The sequence below is a fragment of the Phytophthora infestans genome, genomic scaffold (assembly GCF_000142945.1).
Source record: "Phytophthora infestans T30-4 supercont1.9 genomic scaffold, whole genome shotgun sequence".
NCBI classification, from domain to species: Eukaryota; Oomycota; class Peronosporomycetes; order Peronosporales; family Peronosporaceae; genus Phytophthora; species Phytophthora infestans.
The window spans coordinates 3,759,456-3,781,501 of NW_003303750.1; the positions used below are offsets into that span (position 1 = coordinate 3,759,456).

Below are 22,046 nucleotides of genomic sequence, written 5' to 3' on the forward strand. Positions count from 1 at the left end.
TTGAAATCCTTAAAACCTTACTTTAAAGTTGTGAGAGGTAGTGGACTATACTGGTCGAACGTACGAGAAGACCTAATGTCAATGATAGGAAATCGAGTATTGCCAACGAAATGGCCTACTTTCTTTTTAACACTGAGCGCAGCGGATACGATTTGGCCAAATTTCGCTCGAGCATGCAATCCTGCATTGACACTGGAAGAGTGCAGACAGCTCTCGTTTAATGAACGAAGGAGGTATCTAAATGAGAACCCAGACATTAGTGCCCGTCACTTTAACAGAAGATTTCAAGCATTCTTCGATAACATTTTATGCGGGAGGTCTAAACCTTTAGGCGAAATTGTAGATCACTTCTGGCGTGTAGAATTTCAGCAACGAGGCTCTCCTCACATACATTGCTTGCTGTGGGTGAAAGATGCACCTGACGTTTTAAAACTATCAGAGACGGATGATGGACGGGCCGAACTAGCTGATTTTGTAGATAAACACATATCAGTCCTAACGAAGACGCTCTCGGAGCTTAGTTCGTGCCCATGCTCTGCTTGTACTGCCAGTGAAAGTGACATTCTGGCCTTAAGACCACCACATTATGGTAACAAAGAGTGGAATTGTGATTTGGCCAGACTTGTTCAGCGTGTGCAGCAGCATGAATGCCACGCAGGTTCTACTTGTAGGAAGAAAGGCAACGAATGTCGTTTTGGATTCCCCAAGAGTTTACAACCTAGAACTGTATTAAAACGAAAACGAGTTCAGATGGCACACCTTCCTTGAAAATCCACTTACAACGTGAGGTGTCCACTATTAACAATTATTTACCGCATCTCCTTTCGTGTTGGCGTGCTAATATGGACCTGCAACTAATTGGAAACTCCTACGGAGCTGCTGAATACGCAGGAGCGTATGTAAGCAAAGCAGAGCCAGATACACTTCGATTCAGGCGAGTGATTGCAAAAGCTATACAACGGAGTGACTCAAATCTTCCCTATCATTCGATTCTGAAGCGAGTAGCAAATGCGACTCTCGCGGTTCGCGAGGTTGGTGCACCGGAAGCTATATACATTCTCCTTCGCAATCTACCAATGCATAGTAAATCCCGCTCAATCACCAAAGTCAAGGTGATGCGTCACAGTACCGGTTACTATCGCGTTGAGCCGCAAAACCTAGACGACCTTGTTGCCTTAGCAAGTACACCAGAGATCGAGACTATTCGAATTGAGCCTATCGAGAAAGCGTACATGAATCGCCCGGACAATGATCATTTTAACGCTATGACTTTAGCAACATTTGTAGAGACTTTCGAAACGATTGAGTCGATACGTAAAGTAGCATCCTCCGATGATCTGTACGAGTGTATGAACGGTGAAGGGTGGATCAAGAAACGCAAGAAAGCCACGGTTGTGCAAAAGACACCCTGGATACGACCCGATTCGTCGAACCCCACTTTCTGTTTCTCCGAAGTATTTTTGTATGTTCCATGGCGGACGTTAGAGGAGCTTCCCACAACCGATGATGAAGCAATAGCACGCTTTTTTCAAGCTCAAAATTCGCTGCTGGATGCAGAGTTGAAACACGAATCAAATGCCAAGTTAGCTCGGCAGTATCAATTAGATTTAATAAAATCCGCTCGTAGCGAATCAAGTATAACTGCCCTGCCTCCGTCTGAGTATGTGTTTGTATCGAATACTGATGGAGAAATGCTAGAACCAGAACCCATGGGTGCGGTAGAAACCTCAGTAAACCAAAATAAACCGATGGAGTGGAAAGCCAAACACACCTACACGTCTGCCATCATTGATAAAGCTCGTGACGTTTTGAATGAATCTGATAGCCAATCATTATCTCAGAGTAGCAACTTGCAATGGTCAACGGAGGTGTTCTTTCAGCTGCAGAAGCTGCAGCGGTCAAGTGATTCGAGATCTGAAGCAGTTGTAGCAAGATGAGGACATGCAAGGAAGATTGGGATCACTAAAGCCATGGGTGAAGGAGAAAAAAGAATCTCGATCACTAGGAACCAGTTTTTGTCAAACTGGAAATTTGAAATCGCACTATCAATACCCTACTTCGGATAACAAAAATCTAGTTAATACCGAAAAAATGGCTGAATCGCAGTGGATTCCGTTTGCAATTGCAATGGAACAATCGAGAAGACGGTTACATGTATGCTGGATAAATCTAAGTGTAAGCCTCTCCAAATGATTATAAACGGTGAAGGTGGCTCTGGGAAAAGCTGGCTAATTCGCCATATAGTGAAGGACATGCACAACGTATTTGGTGAACATAAAGCTACGAGACGGAAATCAAAACGGGTACTACTCCTAGCTCATCAAGGAACTGCTGCATTTAACATAAAAGGAATGACACTGTGCTCAGCTTTCTCATTTTCATCGTTTTCAAAGTCCTCATTCTCAATTCCCTACAAATCTCTAACGGACTCGAAAACGGGCCCAACAAAGCTGAAACGATTGCAGGAAGAATATAAAGACGTACATCTAGTTATTATTGATGAGTTTAGTATGATATCCTGCGGCATGTTATATTGGATTGATAAAAGAATGAGAGAAATATGGCCAAGCAACTCAAACGAGCTTTTTGGTGGAAGAGATGTGTACTTTACTGGAGATTCTGCTCAATTAGACCCCGTTGTCCCAACTTCACTATCAACACCCCTTCAAAAGATTTCAAACCAGGTTCAGCGACGTGGGAAAGAAATATGGGATAGTATTGAAACGGTGTGTATGCTAACTAGTCAAAATAGAGGAGCTTTAGATCCTGACTGGTTTAGCGCTCTTCGTCGTCTACGTAAAAAATCGCCAGCCCAGGATGACATTGATCTCTTCAACTCCCGTTCAGTGCAATTTGTTGGAAAACCTAAGTGGATGGCTAATGCCAAACATATTGCATACAAAAATATAGATGTTAATGACGCCAACGATCACAGTATAGTATCAGCTCATGTACCGATTGTGCATTTAACTTCGCAGCACTTCGTTCAACAAAAACGTTTAACGACAAAACGAGACATACCTGCTGGAACCGTTCGCGCACTTCTAACAGACGCTCAAACAGCTAACGCTGATCATGACAGAGTGGTGCCTAACAGGTTAAAACTGTGTGTTGGTGCACCTATAACACTTACCTACAACATTACCCAAGCTGCAGGTCTGTGCAATGGTACAAATGCTATCGTTTATGACTTTACTTTTTGTGTCGGGAAGCGATCTACCCATCGTGCTCGTTCAAGTCACAGACCCGTATATCGGTCCTTCCGTACTAGATGAAGTACCAAATATCGTTCCAATACCACCAAAAGACGTTTCTTGGGGAAAGGCATCCAGTGATCTTCGCGTTGTTCGAAGGGGAATTCCGCTTCGATTGGCTTATGCTATGACAGTGCATAAGGTACAAGGGCTTACATGCTCGTGTGTGGTTTTTCACTCTAATGCAATTCCAAACATTTCGTAGGCATACGTAGCCCTTTCACGTATAACACATCGAAATTTAATAGTTGTTACACAGCCACTGACACTAGAACGACTCACAGCTACTCCCGAGCAATTAGCAATTTTCCGAAGTGAGGAGCAGCGTGTTTTAAAAGCTGTCGCCCAAACGACGCTAGCTGCTTCGTCGGTGGTAGACAGAATGAAAGCGGTGGCGCAAGCCCACAACAACACCATCACACCAAGATGATAGGAAGGTGAAAACTACGAAAAATGGCTTTCGAGGCGCCAAAACAGCTCGTAGCGCAACGCAATAGAAAAAGACAACTTTGTCGCCCCGAGAACTACAAGAGGTGAGAAAGCTTGTGATTCTGGACAGCAACGAGGCTTTTTAACATGCTTTGTTTTAGGGACTCCGATAAAGCAATGTAATATTGCTGCAGTAATGATGGCTGCGCATACCTGGGTGGAAGCAAGATTCTAGTGCTGTACTTCGAAGGACTTAAGTAAAACTAAGCTCTTCGGGTTGATCGTGACTGCTGGCAAACAAGGGCTACGACACGAACAGGACATGGAAATTGAGTGAAGATTCAAATAAAACTATGAAGTCGTTAGTCTAACTAAGTGGCGTCAATGTAACGTCACCAAACAAAAAAAGTTTAAACAATGTAACCAGTGCATCCACAAGCGTTCATTCGCACTGTATCAACTACTGGAGTCTGCGTATTAACGGGGCTATGACTCGTTGTATTTGCAGTATCGGCAAGAATACATAATATCGCTGGGCAATTAATGAAAATGTGATTTTCAACTCGAAATAGAGTTTTACTACATGTATGTAAGAGCTCTGCTTGGTTTGCTCTTTCCTGCAAAAAAAAGGGCAAGTTTGCCTGTATGAAGTGCAAGTTTACGTCAATTTTAGACAAACCGTCTGTAGAACAATATTCACCTTGAATCAAAATAATTTTTATTCCTATGAATTATTGTGTTCGTAGTACTTTAAAAATCGTAAGAGCATATCACAGCACGCGAAGAACACGTAGTAAGCTCCCATGCCTCAAATACTGACCGTATTGCCAGCGTCAGTTTCACCACCCTGCTCTAATGCAACAAAGCCATTCCACAGTTAGTTGACGTAGCCGCTTACATGATGATCTTCAAAGAAAAAGCGGCGAGTACGTACTTGTTGGAGCTGGTGGCGCAGACACAACATAGGCGCGCTGGGATGAGGTGACGTTATTCTGGACTTGAGATACCGGTAGCATTACATGCTGAACTTGAGAGACTGCAGTAGCACCACCTAAACTTCCTGGTGCAACCATCACAGAGGCCGGCATCATAGACTGTTGCTGAGCCGTGCATAACGGCAATGATGCCCCAATCTGTAGCGGAACTAGCATGTAGATCATTTGGGAAGACTGCACCAAAGGAGAGTTGTGGCACAGGCAAGGCGAATGTTCACGATGCGTCGAAACCTCCCCGCCTAGGGCAGAACCTGCATTCTCGTCTTCACGGATTGATTGCCCTGATGATTTTATCTTAACACCTTCGACAGCACGTGGTCGCTGAGCGTTGCTCACCGCAGGTACATCCAGCTCGACATGCTCCACAGCTACGTTATCACGGCTTGTGCTTGAACAGGAATCTTCAATCGAAGCCGTAGATGCAGGAGTTGATCCCTTTTTTTTGGGTGCTCAAAGACGTAGAACTCTGGATCTTCCGTTTTTTGATTGCCGTAGTTTTCTTCTTTGTTTCCTTCTTGCCATCCTTCTTAGTAGTTTTCCGGTAGCGATCACGCTGCATAGTATTCTGATGATCGCGATGTTCAGCGCAGAGCCAGTGGCGTTCTCCATTTCTCTTGAATGCCCTCTTGTTGCGACAATAACCAGGATACTTGCATTGGTCTGAACCCCAGACCACTGAGGCTTCTTTCTGGTTGTGAGCCCCTAGCGTGGACCTTCTTCGGCATTTGGCACAGCTAAGATCTTGACAGCATAACATAGCGTGAGTGCTGTCGTATCAGGACGTTCACCGCACCAGCAGTACACAGTTACCTCCTCTGTAGCGACGCAACTGGCAGCAACAAGGTCCTGTCAACTGTAGCTTTTGAAAATGAAAAAAAATTGTTGTTGTGCTTCAACCTATGTATTTGCATATGATGCTTGGGGGGCGGTGCCCAAAAGTTTTTTATAATAAATTTTTCGGTATTGGCCCCTTAGCAACCGTGGCGACCAATTGCCGTGAGGATGCTGCCATACTAGTATACTTTATAGTATCCAAATGTCAGTAATAACTATCTCCGTGTAAAATAATATAGCTTGTATTGCAATTAGTTCGTATTAAGCTTCTTTTTGAATTAAATTCTTTTTTTTTCAAAAAGGGTCAACCAAAAGCGTGCTGCGCAGCTGTAACAACGCAGGACAAAAACTGCTGATTTTACTCGAGTTGAGGATGTCAAGTGGGCTGTGATTGTTAATTAGCCATCGATAGCAGCTCATGATTTCTACACCGGACAAATTCTGAATCTGAAATCGATCCGTGTATAGCTCAAATTTTGCGCTGAAAGGACAAAGTGAGTTGTGAATCAAAATACATTTTTGTAGTTTAATTGAAGATCGTATATTTCCCATGCCCTGGAGAATACCGTGGCACCAGCTTCGTTGCCGTACTTGATCATCTGGGTGGTGCATAAGCAGATAGCTGACGCGGCGTACTGTAACTTCTACCAGTTTAACCTAATCTCCGTTGTCACTACAATAACGAGAGGCTTACACGTTGATTTTGCTAATGATGCTGCCCCCGGATCCTGGTCAGTGCCACCTCGGAGTTATAACCTGAAGAGGGCCCGATTATGGCACTGTTATCTATCAGAAACCCTCGCATGTTTGTCCCTGGGACAGCTAGGGACAAACCGTACATTACGCCATGTACAGTGATCAAGCGATAAATAAGAGCACAATGTAGAGGCTAGTACATGTAACACCTATTTCGTCGACAGTCTGAACTACTTTCGTGCTTACCGTTTGTGGCTTGTCCAAAATGAATAGTGAACGCTCCACCGGCTTGTGCGCGCTGAATCAGCGCGCTAAATGCATTAAAATGTACAAAATGGATTTGTTTTAGCTTTCATTGAGTTTGGTATGAGAGGTGATCAATCTTTAGTTACTTAGAAGATTAAACAGGCAGAACAAGAGGGTAAGTGCCATTACCATCATTTGTATTGATGCGAGCTAAGTTTCATAGCGGCTCAGAGATGACTCATGATATCGAGCACGACGCTAAACTGAATATATCGTGTAGCGTTTGTTGACATGCTATTTGAAGTGCAGGTGATTCTGACAGTGATAGTAAAAAATTATGAAGAGACAGTGAAGATCACTAGAATACTTTTAAGCAAGGTAAGTATGATGCTAGAGACTCAGTATTTTGTAAACATTATTAGCCTGGGATCGTGTCTCGACTATCTATAATCGACAAAGGGGTAACTTCAGGTTCTTGATGTGCTCTGGTCACGTGATAAGACGGAAAGGGAGGAGTCGGAGACTATCTACGCTGTCAATGGGCCCAATTTGAGTCAAGAATTTCGACCTCTCTGAAGTCTCATTTCGGTTGCGAAGTGTAAGAAACTGTGCTCAGGGTTGTTCGCTGCGTGAGAAGCTGAGCTGTTACGAGAGCTTTTTGGCACCCTTGTTCAACGGGGGATCTCTTAGCCCTGCGGTTGATTCGTGCAATTATGCTGACTGGTGTTTTAACTTTTAAAGGTGGTTAATCTAACTGATAATATCATGGATAGTATGTAGCAATATGAGGGGTGTCACCGTAATTGTTCGTATGCAACATGTATCGTAGTGTACGTAGTTATCGCTTTTGTTGAAGCTAGTATCCTGTCGCGATACCCGTGGTTTTCTTCCGATGATGACGTTTATTCATGAAAGGAATACAAACAAAACTCTGGCATGAACTAACTCCTCATGTGTCTCCGTTCATTCTTAGCGATCATGCAGTGGTGGGCACGTGCCAGCTCCATCCGCGGTTTAAACAGCATGCCCCGCAATCTATGCAGATCTGCTGTGCCTCTTCATCGCTGATAGGGCCTGGAGCTCATGCCTCTCCGTGCCCGATCTCTTCATTGGCCAACAATTTGAAAAAGCTGCTGACGGACGTATTGGGCTAAAGCCGTTATTTGGCAGAAACTTACTAAGGAATTTGAACACGCAAAGACGCGGTGACTAGGCTTCTTGAATCACTTGATGTCGAGCAACCAGCACCATTAGTAAACCACCGCAGTTGTAGTATGTACCGTCGATCCTTAATATATGAATATAGACGAACATTGCTTACGGCCTACTCTCAGCAGTCCGCCCTCAAACGCTGCCTGTACCAGCGCAATTGAGGAATGATTTGGGTCAACGTCTGCCATCAGTCGGATGCGTTTCATAGACTTTGACAAGTGAAATGTAGCGCAGACGATTCTGGTGCATGCCCTCCGCGAGGTATACAGGGCTCACGTTGGTCATGACAAGACGTTGTTGTTGTACATCAAGGCCAAGGCCCTAGAAAGCGACGTAGTTTCTACCACGTGACGACGGCACTGTTGCATGCAGGCAAGAACAAGAAATACCACTACAATGAGAGCGCGTTCCGGTTCTGAGATGTGCTGCCTTGACCACATACTCAAATTCGATTTGCTTGACATGTTTGCTATGCGAGAGACCCGGTGAATGGCCATTGGCGGAGCTTGATGTTTGTGTTTTCAGCCAGTTAAAATCGAAAGCACGAGGCCTGCGGCCGTATCATTACAAAACAAATGTGTTCCTGCCGCCTCCTTTATTTGCCTCTCCATGGAGCGCAGGTAGTTGATTGGATGTTTGCCAAGGATTGCTCAAGCTCTTAAACGATAAAGCAAGAAGCTTGGCAAATTTCTTCTTGGTCACGCTTTCCGCATGCGATGATGACAACGTTTTGCAAATGTGCCTTTTTAGAAAGATGTAAACGCTTGCTTGGGCAGACGCGTCTACTTTTCTAGAGGCTTAATCGAGCTCACTCTCCATTGAGTCCACGGTAAATCCTGGGGCTACAATTTCCATCTTAGAAACGATACGACCTGCTCGACCGCTCTCTACTAAATAATCCGTAGATATACGTACTTCAAGTAATTCAGACCCCCAAAACTTCCAAAATCTAGGACCTGTAGTACCTTTATAAATAAAACGAATGCTACCTGTGTCCTACGATTGCCCTTAAATCTGAGAGCACTCCCTTGTTTTACGAGCTGATTTTGTAGTGAAAGGTGATTTTTCCAACTTGTTGTTGAACAAATGTTAACCCCCCCAAAGCGACGGCCTGTATTATACACGTTTCGTAGGGAGGGCTTATCCTGTATAATACACGATAAATGGTGCATGAATGATCTGCTTGTTTTTCACCTTGTTTTTGTATACGGTCATACAAACGCTAAGCCAAAGAGGGATAGGTATGTGAAGCCTGATCCCCATCCTTCCTGGTGCGGTGTGCGCAGGCGGTGCATTGCACAATTTTTCATAAAATAAAAGTTTAGAGGCAACTCAGCGATATGTGGTTCACGCCAAATCAATATAAGAAACTGCAGGGATTTTCAACGTCACTCATTTTGGCGCTCATTTCAGAAAACTCCCGCTCCCAGTCAGATGTCGGGGTTTCGGGCCCGGTGGAAGGAACTACGGCAGGAAGGCTGGTCTTCCAAGCCTCCTACAGGCCTCTCAAATGACCACACCTATCTGAAGCCCGGTAAAAGCAAGACAGACGTGCGCGGAATAGACTTCTTTGTAGGGGAGAAGGAGCTGATGTCGTATTTGGATCGACTAGACCTCGGTAAGTTGTTTATTCTAATGATGTATTGAAAACCTGAGCCTAACCGTTGACGCGTGTATAGATGAGCTTGCGAGGCAAAAGGAAGATGAACGACAGACCGACGACGCCACACACGCATCCTCGAGGCAAGATGATGGAGCCACTCCACCTGATGACGCTACTACACCTCCAATAGGTATATATTACAACGCCTGTACATTACACCGTACCTGTCTAACACTATCGTGTATTATGCAGTTAGTACAGTGCGTGAAGAGCCACTCTCAACCACCCCAGTACGACAACAGACGCACCCCAGCTCTCCAATGCAATCTCACTCCAGTGCACCTCTAATTACTACTTCGCCGCACGAAGCTGACGACGATATCGATGCTTTATTTTCGTCAAGTCCAGACACACCCGGTACGTTTACTGTGCCATCCATACAATTCGAAGGTGTTGTAGCTAACTCTTTTCAACGTTGTATTTTTCCAGCTGTGCCAACCACTTCAAGGCGCAATCTGTACGAGCTGTTTGGGTCTTCACATGAGTCAGATGACTCTAACGACTCTCCGCAAAGCCCCACAAATGTGCAACAGTCCGCAGACGGCGATCGCGTGGACGCGGCATCGAACGCTGCGTTTTTCTGTTCGTCTTTATCTGGTAGGTTCAAACGTGTATGTACACGATATACAATTCCTATGTATACATGATACACATACATGATAATAACAACTATCATGTATATTTTAACAGACGATCCTAACATTCTAACGCCCGGCGATGACAAGTATGTCTTTGCAAGTCTTGATTCGGACGAGGAGGGGGGAGGATTCTCTGTGTACGCACGATGAATGATGAGCTGAGCTCGCTGAGCCTGATCCCAGCATTGAAGATGAAGATGTCGTCCCACCTGAGCTTCCATTGATGCGTCTCTACTTGAAGAAGTAGGTGGTGTTCACGAGATTGCACGTGGCAACCTCAAGGCTGATGTTTTAGCCGACATGAAGGAGAACGGGTGGTCTCCAGTACACAATCAGACGCCTTACCCATACATGGATGAACCCTACGACGTGCGTCGCGATGATTGGGCAAATATTGACTATCCGGATTCATTTCGCGGTGAACATGGACCAACAGCTGCAGCGTTGAGCGCTGCCGAGACCCCAATTGGTGCATTTTTCAGTTCGTCCCGCCGTACTTACTAGAAAGAATTGCGGGTGCTAGTAACGACTACTTTATGGAGAACCTGGACGCGCGAGTGGAGAGTCTACACGCCAAGCAGCTAGATAGGAAGCTGAAAAGGCCTGATTTCCATGTCTCATCTCCGGATATCATAAAGACTAAGCTGCTGAACACGAAGGACATTTCAGGACGAGAAATTGCTATTTTTCTTGGATTACTTATTGCAAGAACGATAGCTCCCAACAAAGAGAGGTTTGATAACCATTGGAAGACTACAGATGAAGGTGCTATACCTCGTGGCTGTTTTAACGCATTTATGACTAGAGATCGCTTCTATCATATCTCGCGGAATCTCCATTTTAGCAGCAATGCTGACGCAAGAGCGCATACCGATCGAGCTTGGAAACTCCGCCCGGTGATTGACGTGCTGCAAGAAACATTTCAGGCAAGTTTCATCCCACCTCCAATAATGGCGTTTGACGAAGCGATGCTTCCGTGTACGTCTCCGTTCAACAAGATGAGAATCTTCATATGGAACAAGCCCCATCGCTGGGGCACAAAGCTTTTTATGCTGTGCTGTTCCAAGTCTGCATACTGCATCAGGTAAGGAAAAGAGCGTGCCTTCGGGCACGCTCTTTTTTTTTTGGTTTCAAAGCTACCTTATCGTGTCTTCGGCGTGCTAAAATCTTTTGAACTATTGTGTATATTACAGGTTTGAAGTCTATTGTGGAAAGCAACAAATGCAAGACAGTAGCACACCCAGTGATGAAAAATCGGGACCTGCCGCAGTCGTACGGAACTTACGTCAAGTCTTTGGCGTAAACGGACCAACTGAGCGACGTCTCATAGTCACCGACAGGTTTTACACCTCTGTCGCGCTGGCTATGCAGCTGCTGACCATGAACTTCTACAGTTTGGGCACAATAATGACGAACAGAAAGGGGCTGTGCAAAGCAATTCTACCAAAGAAGACTAAAAACGGCAGGAAGGAATCAAAGAAGCGACCAGCACAGATCGTCAAAGGAACGTATGACGTAGCCACCCTCCAAAAGGTGCCATCGATCAAGGCCGTCCGTTGGTGGGATAATCAAGCGGTGTATCTGCTTGCTGCTGGAGGAAGTGCAGTACCAGACCGTATCGTGTTTAGGAATCCAGTAGCTGGAGATCAGACAGAGTTGATGTGTCCACGGATCGTTAAAGACTATCAGACTTTCATGGGCGGAGTCGACGTTCACGACCGGTTACGTCTACAACGGCAAGTATTCATATCCTGTATATACACGTTGAAGTCATCGTTTTAACATGTATTGTACGTATTATTAGGTATTCACTGCAATTGGCTCGGCGCTACAAGAAGTACTACAAATCTCTCTTTCTGGGACTGATAGACATGGCTATCATCAATGCTTTCATCGTGCACAATTACCATCGCGCGGCAACCGGGAAGCCAAGGGTTTCCCACGTGACTTTTCTGAAGACGCTTCATCTACAGCTCTGTCAGCTGCTACCGGAAGATTGGGTGCAGCTTCTTCGCCACCGCGGGCATCACGCGACGCCAACGCGGGCACGACAAGCTCGAGCGGCGCACATGCCTGTACAGGCCGACGAGTGGCGCAAAGGAAACTCCGATAAGACGAGAAAGCGTAGGCAGCGTGCGTGCAAGGTTTGTTCGGTGCTAAAAGGCGCTGCCACGTCTCGAGGAGGGGAAACGACATTCTACTGTGCTGAATGTAAGCTGAAAACAACATCAAGACACGAGTTAGCCGCACGCGTATTCCTCTGCAACAAGGTGAAGCATTGCAGCAAAGGCGAACCTACTTCGTGCTGGGATATCTGGCATAAACACTGGAAAAATGGGACTATGATCCCTCAATCAGGACGCAAGCGCAAACTTCGAGCCCGGAAGCCCGCACACGCTGCAAGTGACGGTGGCTCTGATGCCAGCGACTCGGAGTCGCAGTCTAGAGCTGAAATCGGAAGTGTTTCCTCTCAGGGTCGTTCGGGATGGCGGCCACACACCAACGATGACGGCATCTAGTGAGATCGTCGTCAGAGCACATGTTCCGGCTTCAAAAGTAACTTGATTTGAATATATGTTTTTTTGCGCAGATCGCCATGTGGAATCCTTTTCTAAATATCGACAAAAATATGACCCGTCACTCCCCGCTAGATGTGTTTTTGTACAAATGTTGTGTTGTCTTGGTTCACTCAGATCACGATATTAGCGTTATCGCGTACAGTGCAGACATGTTAGTATACCTGATACACGATATCGAGAAATGAAGACCCTAGGGGTGGGGCGCTGTACCGACTCTGTTAAATACACGATAAAATATAGCTGGGTCTTACTATTGTAACCCACTATCCATAACGTGTATGGGGTTTCGGTAAATAGGCGCAACGAAATCCGCTCGCTTTCGGGGATGCTGACATCGCGAACACTCGATAGGTACTCGCAGTTTTTCAATCGATCAGATATTTGCTGAGTTATTGCAATTTATGTAGGGGCATCGTCTATTTACCCTAAACTGGCCATCGACCTTATAAGTTTTTTGGAACATGGCTGTTAAACATTTTACAAATTTTCATGTGTTCATAAGATTTGTCGCGGTGCATGTTTGAGTCATCTCTAAAGGAGCCCCATTATTAATACACACAGCGATCGGCGCTCTCGCGCCACATGCAATCAATTGCAGATGATGATTGGCTACTCCTGTCGGAATTGCAGCCACTACCTCTAGGTATTAATAGGCTTTTAGACATGGACAAAACCAGGAGTGTTATTGTGCCTTACTGCCAAAACGCTCTCAGTTTTGTGGTCCTACGTAGGAGGATGGTCCTTACGGAAGCCCTCCTATCTGATCGGGTGCTTCCGACTAAATTTTAGCCTAACCCTTTGACGAAACCAAACGGCGATGCCAATCAAAGACATATTTGACCAGATTTGACAAAATTTCATTAAAATATTAGTATGCATTCTGGGCAACTGGTTTGCATGCGTTTGATTAGCCCGTCAGTTAACAGGTGGCGTGAGTTCAATTCTCATGTCTGCAGGGAGCTCGATGCTTGAGGTAAGTGTGTGCAAGTCCTTCGTCGAATCGGAGACATAACCAAGGGTTTGGGTCGGCACGCCACATCCCTTCGGGTATGAGTCTCATATGGATAAGTCGGGATAGGATTTCCGGGAATAATCGCACCACTTGGAGGTTCTGTTCAATCGGCGTTCGGCGGATGGCAGATGGGATAATTCTCTGGGCATAAACGTTCTCGATTGGCTAAATCCCTACTTTATTGCAAATATACAGATCATGGATTTAATACAAATTATAAGACAGATTAACAAAACCGAAACAGATTGTGTCCACATCTTATGACATTTGGCAAAATAACATCCCGTTTCGACATGATCTCCTAAATTATGTCGAGCTCTACCGTGAGTATTCTCCCACGCCCTGGCATCCTTTGGCTTAAAGGCTCACTTTTAGTTTTACAATGTCGCTGCCACTACCAGCAATTCTAATCTGCCGCGTTACCATCAAGAACAGCGATCCTCTCACTTCGTGCCGAAACAAGACCTAGCCCATCGACTTCTCCTTTCAGATTGAACGTGGCTTTAGGCTATTCAAGGACTAAGTAGCAACCGAATTCATTCGTCGTCTGCCAAACGATTGGCAGGATGACTTCAGCGTCTATCTCAAGCCCACCAAGCACGCCCCACTACGTGAATTACTCAGGTTGGACGAGGAAATTTTCTCCAGCCGCGCCGCCAGATCTTGGGAATTAGCTCGCCTTCGCCTACACGGTCAGTCTGATTTTGTATTAATGAGTTTTGTTTATGTTCCAAGAGCACCAGAGCCAAGAGCCAACACTATTCGTAGAGCAACCGAGAATCGAATCCAAGAGCAAGTTCACAGCTGTACATGGCAACAATGCAAGCTCGACTTCCAGCTGACGCTCCACTACAAGTTCCTGATAACACAACATTTCGACAACTTCGGAACATTGATCAGCTTTCGCAGGAAATGGAGACGAATCAAGATACAACTCAAGCAACCGCTGACATGAATTTCAGAATGCTCAGGATCAAAATTCAAGGTGCAGTGATCCAAGTGCAAGTTCGTGTTGGATATCGCCAGGAAATTCTCGATTTACCGGCCTACAGCCTTTGCCCTCCGCTCCGTGACCCGGTAGATTTTGAGACTCCCGCTCCTGCAGAAGACATGGATGATATCGATCACCTTAACGATCAACTCTAAGGAGCGTAGTAGAGGTAGAGTACGATGTTTTCAGTACGAATACATGAATAGTATTAACACTCACTAATTTCTATACTGAGTTTGTTCCCATCGTACCCACAGTGGCCGTACAAATTTTGTCCAACTTCCTCAGAATGTCTAGTGCAAAACTACAGCGCGACATTGAGGACCGCAAGAGGATTTTCACGGAACGCCATATTTGCGTGGCGTTGGATTCATCGTTTTAGAAGAGAAAATCCGACTTCTATAGGATTTAAGTCAGGTGAATACGGCGGCGGAAAAAATAACAGTGCACCGATACCGTGAATAAGTTCTTAACATTCTTCGTACATGTGAATTTTGGCGTTGTTTAAAGCGACAATTGATCTCGGTAAAGGCCACGGATTGAGGAATGGTAGAATTTTCAACTTGAAAGTCTCGTGGAACGTCTGCCGGGTGAAAGTATCCTCGGTTGTACCCCACGCATAAAATCCTTCAGCGTCGAGCTCAGCAAGAACTGAGATTCGCTTTCCGAGGGAAAATGGAATGGACACAATCGCTGGGTCTCCGTGCGCGGACCACGCGTGTTTTCTCAGGGAGGACCTAAACCATAGCAAAGCCATACAACAAATTAACAAGGTAAGATGTAGCAGTCACAAAATTGATATTGTACACTACGTTCCATCCTTTGAAGTTTCATTGTCAAACACGATTTGATCTGGCCGCGCTGTAGAAAGGCAACAGCCTGTTCACAAACTCTTGGCGCTCTTTTAGGATACTTTCACGAGCTCTTTTAGTCAGCACTTCTCGCGTTAACCCCAAATCGAACCGTAAAGCACGACAAATTGTCGAATCGGAACAGCGATATTGTGTTGAAAACTTCTCTTTTAATACCTCACGCAGCTCATGGAAGTAGAAGCAGGGGTGTTGCTTTACATAATCGCGAACAAATTGTTGCACTTCAATCGGCCATTTAGATGACCGCTCATTCTTTGGGGTGTCGTCGACATTTCCTGTTGCCTTGAAGAGATGGTACCATCTCCGAAGGCTTTTGGCCGAGACGCCCAGTACACCGGCAACTACGCTGATTTCAATATTGTAGACATACGGCAAGGCAATGCCTCGCCAGCGTATGTCTGTATTTGATTTTAAATCAATCTGTTGTGAATACCTTACGTAAGGGTAAATGGCCGGTAAATACTGGCCATTCAACCCTTAATTTGTTAAAAGGTACCTTGTAGACCAAATCGGAGCAGGACCTCCACAATCAAGTATTATTGGATCATAGTCGGCAAAATCAAACAGTGTTATTGGTCAAATATCATTTATTTAGTGGCCTGGCTTAGCAATTCAACTCCAGATCGTCCTCAAACCCCACCTTTAACCCTACCCACCCTTGCTTAGGACCAGCCTTTAAAAGTTCAGATTGGCCATAACTTTGTAAGGAACAATATATTCTTTGTCGCGCAGTCGGCTATAATAGTATAATATAAATTACGATATGATTGGTCAATTGGGAAACAGTAGGAAAAGCTGACCTGAAAAGTTTCCAGGTCAGTTTTAATTCCTTAGTTCCCGGCCAAAAAAATCAGGGGTATATTTTTATCCTTATGTTGGAGGTCCAACATAAGAATATATTGTAAATTCTATGTGTCGTGTTTAAGTTCGATTTTTGGCGGGAGGGTCAAGGGAGAAGAACTGGATTGCATGGTTGAAAGAAAACCGCCATGTACAACGTAATGCGCTTTATGCTGAACGAATCGAACCATTTTCAGCGCTAATGTTGATATATAAACATAAGAGATGCCCTTTTTACTGAGTGAACCCTTTTTCTGAGTGCTGCACACGTGCAGCACTTGTGGAGTCAGAGCTGCGAACCAATCAAAGCAGCAGAAGAAATGTGTTTCATTTGATTGCATGCTTTCCCCATCAGCTTACTGACATGTATGACCTTACATTCTACTCCTATTTTTCGACTGCGCGCTCGTTTTTTTTAGCTACACTCGCGACCGTACAAAGCCGCACTACCGTCTACATCGCCGCGCGAGTCGCCACGTCCATCCTGCGCGGTACGAGCGCGCTTTTTGCCTGGGTGAGTCGGAGGCGGGCGGTTGCGGAGCGTGTGCTCCTGTAGCAGCGTGCGCGATATGGCGTTGCCATTTCCCCAGTCTTCGTACCATATCTGGAAACAGGTTTTCTCCCTCGGCGCTCGGGCAATACTACAGAGATATTTACAAGTCAAAGAAGTGTGTTAGGTAGACATATAGGGATGTAGCTTAGAGTGCGACGAACCGTCGGCTTCCGGAGGAACATTCAGGACAGAAGTACTTTGTGTATTTCTTTGGCTTGGACTTATACACAGCGCAGACCTTGCATGAGCGGTGTCGCCTCTTGATGCCCTGGTCACAGTCCACCGTGTCCGGGTTCTCTTCCAGATGATGCCCGTCTTCTGTTTCAGTAGCCCCTTCGTCTCTTTGGCCACACGGTGCAGACTCACACCTTGCTGGTGATGCCGCGTTTTGCTCCTTTGCTGATGTCGCTTGCTACAAGGTACCAACATAACGACATTAAGTTGGAAACGGCACTGGCCAATGCGATTCTTGTGTTGACCAGTCAGCATAATGACGTACCTCAATTTGCTCGAAAGCTTCTTGATCGTCGACTGCAAGCAGTTGCTCCATCCGCGCTTCAAAGAAGGCCGAATGTTTGGGCGGGTTCTTCATCTTTACCTTCCGGTAGTGTCGATGTACAATAAAGGCATTCACGAGCGCCATGTCGAAAAGGCCAACAAACGAGTTATGTAGTACTTGCGGATCTTGTATGCGAGCTGTACGCTGTATCGCTGCATTCGCAGCTGGTCGGGAACGTCGACGCCGCCCATCCATCGATGGTAGTCCCGAATAAGACCGGGTGCAGGCACTGCACGCATCTCTCCATGTACAGGCCTCACTGTGACGACATATCAGTAGTTGGTTAGCTTATACAATGCAAATAAATAAATAGACGCATACTCACTGAGTGTGTCTGACGCTCTGCTGCCCCCAGTAGACAGCATGTAGACCGGATTGCGATCCATCCACATTGCTGCTGTCAGCATTGAAAATTGCTTACTTTGGGCAAGCAATGTGGTCCCCTGAGGTGGGATCGACACTTTGCGCTCGTTCACTGTTTTGGGTTTTTTCTTTGTAATCACCCCACGGGCGTAACCTGATCGATCTGTTTGAATGGTGCCGATGAGGTATAGCCGGCGGTGATACATCTCAATGCGAGCCTCACAGAGGTTTAAAAGCGGTCTGTGTCCACCAAACGCCACGGCGACTTCGACGAAGGTGGACACAGTGCGTTCATGTTTCTGAGCACGGCCGCTTCTCCGCTGTTGTTGTCGGCCGGGACTGGTGTTTGGAGGTGTGTTTTAGAACCGCAGTAAATCTCAATTCTGCAAAAATTAAAAAAAAATAAACAGAAGTTAGCGTAATAAATACTAATAAAATACTTATGTTACCCACATCCAACATAAGGACTTAGACCCCCAAAAAAAGCAGCAAGCCTGAGCTTGCTGCTAAATACGAACCTCATGCAGTAAATCGTCTTGGCACAGGCTGCGATGAATATATTGGTGGCCCCACTTGTGGGGCTTGTCCTTGTTGTACTGGCGAGTTGGATTATAGCGTGAGCGAGAAGGCAGCGTTGCCTTGTCAGAACTAATGACCGGAGGCGCTGTGTAGTCGCGAGCAAACGTGCGTTGAAGCACATCAACAACGGGTCTAGTTTTTACACGCTCAATCCACCTTGGCTTGGGGAGAATTGTTGTTGGACAGATGTATGTAGCCCATAATGTGGAAGAAGCAATTCTTCGACATGTAGAGCCCAAAGCGATTAGCAGGAAGAGCACCCACTCTTTTTGTAGATCAATGTGCTGCAATGCCCTTCCGAATAGGTACTAGCATCCGTGCCACCAACAAAGCCATAGCTCTGAGAATCTCCCAGGGCTCAATATCCGAAACACCGGCAAGTCGTCGACAAATTTCACCAATTTCCTCAGCTTCTCCATCTTGCAGACGCTGCGATCGAATCGTCCGCGCACGCCGTAGTATCGTTTGAGCATGATAGCGGTTGCTTTCTACAGCAATTTGCCTTCACCATTTTGGCGGCATGAAATAGAACATCAAGGTTATCGGGTCGTCGCCAACTTCGATAATGCTGTCACTTGGCCCAAAAGCGTCACTGTAGAGATCCTTGTATTCTGGGTCTGGTCCAAATTTGGCAGTATCTACAAACAGTCGTACACCAGGGTACGATGTACAAAAGTTGACAATTAATCCAAATCAATTTTCTTATGTAGAATACAAGCAGCATAACGTACCGTACTCCCAACCAAAGCTTCAAATCGCGCCCTTGTATTTGGCTACACTTGACCAAATCGATTCCGGAAGCTCTTCAGGGACGCCATCGGAATCTTCATCCGTTAGATTACCGAGATCCCAATCACCATCCCAATCATCCACGCTATCGTCGTCATAGCTGGCGTCGTCATCCTTCTCCGGCTTCTCTTGAAGATCAGGGTCTTCATCCGAATTCAGCCCCGTGCATTCTTCAGCTCTTGCCGCCATCATATTCGGATCTCCATCGACAACACACGCTGGGGCCACAGGTGCAACATGTGCTGCGTCTCTTCCGTCTTCGTCGCTAGATGGCTCCTTCATGTGTTACGAAAAAATGTTATGCTGATTAGTTTGTTGAGCAAATGACACCACAACTATGCTTATGTTGGGTCTGGTAGACATAATAATTACCTCTTCTGAGGCGTCGTTTTGGAGAATGCCACTTCCCGGAAATTTGTACTGCAGGTCGTTCGCGCGTTGCAGAGCGAGATAAAACCACAGCAGGTAGCGCAGTGGCGGCAGCCCTGTCAAAGAATACGAGTTGGCGTCGCGAGCCCCTCCGTAGACCCGACCACTGTCACCAAGTCTGCCAATACACTCTCCACTTCTTCGCCGTCATACGTAGAAATCACAGGCTCCGCCTCCTTCGCCTTTGCTCACCCCGCTTCCTCATCCGCCTCCTTTGATGCTGCCACCACACCACTCCAGGTTTTAGCTGGCGCTCGCGAGGTCTTTGCAGCCGTCTCCTTCGCTGCCTTCTTCTTCACAGGCGCGCCGGTCTTCTTCGGTGCCGCTTCCTCCTTTGCTTCCTCCTTTGACTCCTCGCGACGTACACGTCGATCTCGACGCCGAAGGTCCAGGCACAGTTGTCGTTCCCTGGCCGTGAGTTTGTGCCGTGGCGTCTTGCCGACAGGTCCCACCATCTTCTTACTCTAACGTCTTTTTCGAGAATGAGTGAATTTGGTGGCTGTCGGCCACACTGTGTGGCCCACACATCGATGATGGGTGAGTCCTTACCCTTTTTTATCATGCTGATCCGATCCGCAGCAAAAGCAGCCCCAAACCTGTGCATTTGTTTTTTTTACTCACAAAAATTAATCAAAAATTCATTTAAAGAGGATAAATGACAGATGTGCAATACAAACCTCAAGTCACAATATCTCCTATGCTGTCAACATAATGTTGAGCGTTCCAACATAAACAAAGACTCATGTTGGAACTTCCAACATGGGTTAAAACAAAAACGGTACTATGTACCAATTGTGGATAGCCAATCAAAATGCTTATATTTCTCTCAGTCTTGTACTTAGACCAACGCCTAAAGTGATGGCGGCACGGTTAACGCGTACATTACTGCGGCGGACTGGCGTCACCTCCTCTACGACTTCCTGCAAGCTTTTCGTTTCTCGAACCTTTGCGAATGCAGCAAGGGGCTCCGACGAAGCTATCAAGTCGGATTTTAAGCGCTGGGCGAAGAAGGAGCTGGCTCTGTTGGCCTTCATGGTGGCGGCTGGGACCACGGGCGTTCACTTCTACCAGGTAAAGCTCGACTAGACAAATGATAATGAAGACGACTAGGTATTGAAAGTTTTGTGCTGTGAAGAACCGAAAAAGTTCTCCAGTGAAGCAAGTTGAGCGGCTGGTCAAGCAAGCGGAGCAGAGTGCCAAGCAGGTGGGGCCTTTGGAAGTTATGTCTCTGGTAGATAATGATATCATCATCTTTGATAATTGTGGATCCCTGTAGGGAGATCCAAAGCAGGCACTTAGGCATTGTCTGCACGCTTACGACGTCATCAGGGGCACTAACCCGCACGGTGCGTACTTCTCTCGACGTATCTAAAAGGCGAGGGAGACTAATTGCGGATGACATTCCGACAGACCGACACTTGTTCGAGCTGGCGTTCTCTATTGCTGCGCAGTATGAATCGTTGGACAAAGATACACCCGCAACAAACTACTACCTCGACGCGCTGGAGCACAATTTGAGCGAGATGAACGTCGCCACGAGGGAGCGGAATCGGGTGGTCACACTGGACCGTATTGCACAGTCCTACGAGAACAGGTGCGTCCGCGTAAAGCTCGGTCGTCCTGCATGTAGGGAAGCTGATCGCTCACTTGCTCGTGGATCTTCCCCATTAGAGGCCACGTCAATACAGCGGAGAGATATTTCAAGCAAGCGATTAGTACGTACGACCAGAACCGAGGACGGCGAGAGCTGTCAAAGGTACCGAGGAGTGAGGCGATTGACGTCGCGGCACTCGATAGGGAGATGCCCGGAGTGCTTTTCAACTACTCGCAGCTCTTATTGGCGAACAAACGCTGGAGTGAAGCCGGGAATACGCTGCAACGCGCCTTGAGTCTCGCCCGCGTGTCCTCGCTGTCAAGTGAGTATGTGGAGCTTATCGAAGGTGCAATGGCCAATGTTAAAGCTGTGGAAGCGTCAGAAAAGGAACGAACAGGGCAGAAGCAAGAAGTGGAGTAAACTTTTAATGAGGTGGACGATGCCGATCTTTGTTCAGGCTGGAGACTTTGTGGTCTACAAGCAAAGCCTTGTACAGTAACTTGTGCCGATGCCAATTTGGTGAAGTCTGAAGCTGGTAATGCTAGCCACGAGGGAAGCTCTTAAAGTGTGCTGCCAAGCTTGACCTTTTTGCGATACATGTGTCCTTGACATTAAAGGACAAAAAATAGGACCAAAAGTTCCTTTTACACTAAAGCTCTATGCTCATCTACTGTACATGTAGACGTCTACCGAAACGGTAACGGTGGTGTTCCTAAAGCTCTATGTTCATCTACTGTACATGTAGACGTCTACCGTAACGGTAGCGGTAACCGCAGTAAATGGACATAGGTGTGTAATCATTTCTCTGTTTTGTTTCAATATAAGTACAGTATGTATAACTGATGCGAAAGAAACCGGGTCATATTTGGAAATTAGAATCATCGCAAAATACCCGAAGTGCAAACCTCATCTTTATTTG

At 46.2% G+C, this 22,046-nt stretch overlaps 2 protein-coding genes across 2 annotated transcripts; both read left to right on the top strand.

Moving 5' to 3' along the window:
- Positions 1 to 13,492: 13,492 nt before the first annotated feature.
- On the top strand, positions 13,493 to 14,704 carry PITG_06125 (uncharacterized protein; the record flags this gene model as incomplete). Its single annotated transcript, XM_002998260.1, has 3 exons — positions 13,493 to 13,519; positions 14,124 to 14,182; positions 14,530 to 14,704. 3 exons carry the CDS (start codon positions 13,493 to 13,495, stop codon positions 14,702 to 14,704), a joined length of 261 nt encoding a protein of 86 aa, XP_002998306.1.
- A 5,677-nt stretch (positions 14,705 to 20,381) lies between these two features.
- Positions 20,382 to 21,547, top strand: PITG_06127 (uncharacterized protein; the record flags this gene model as incomplete). The annotated part of the gene is made up of 5 exons (XM_002998261.1): positions 20,382 to 20,604; positions 20,669 to 20,737; positions 20,810 to 20,879; positions 20,944 to 21,127; positions 21,205 to 21,547. 5 exons carry the CDS (start codon positions 20,392 to 20,394, stop codon positions 21,545 to 21,547), a joined length of 879 nt encoding a protein of 292 aa, XP_002998307.1.
- Positions 21,548 to 22,046: the final 499 nt, after the last annotated feature.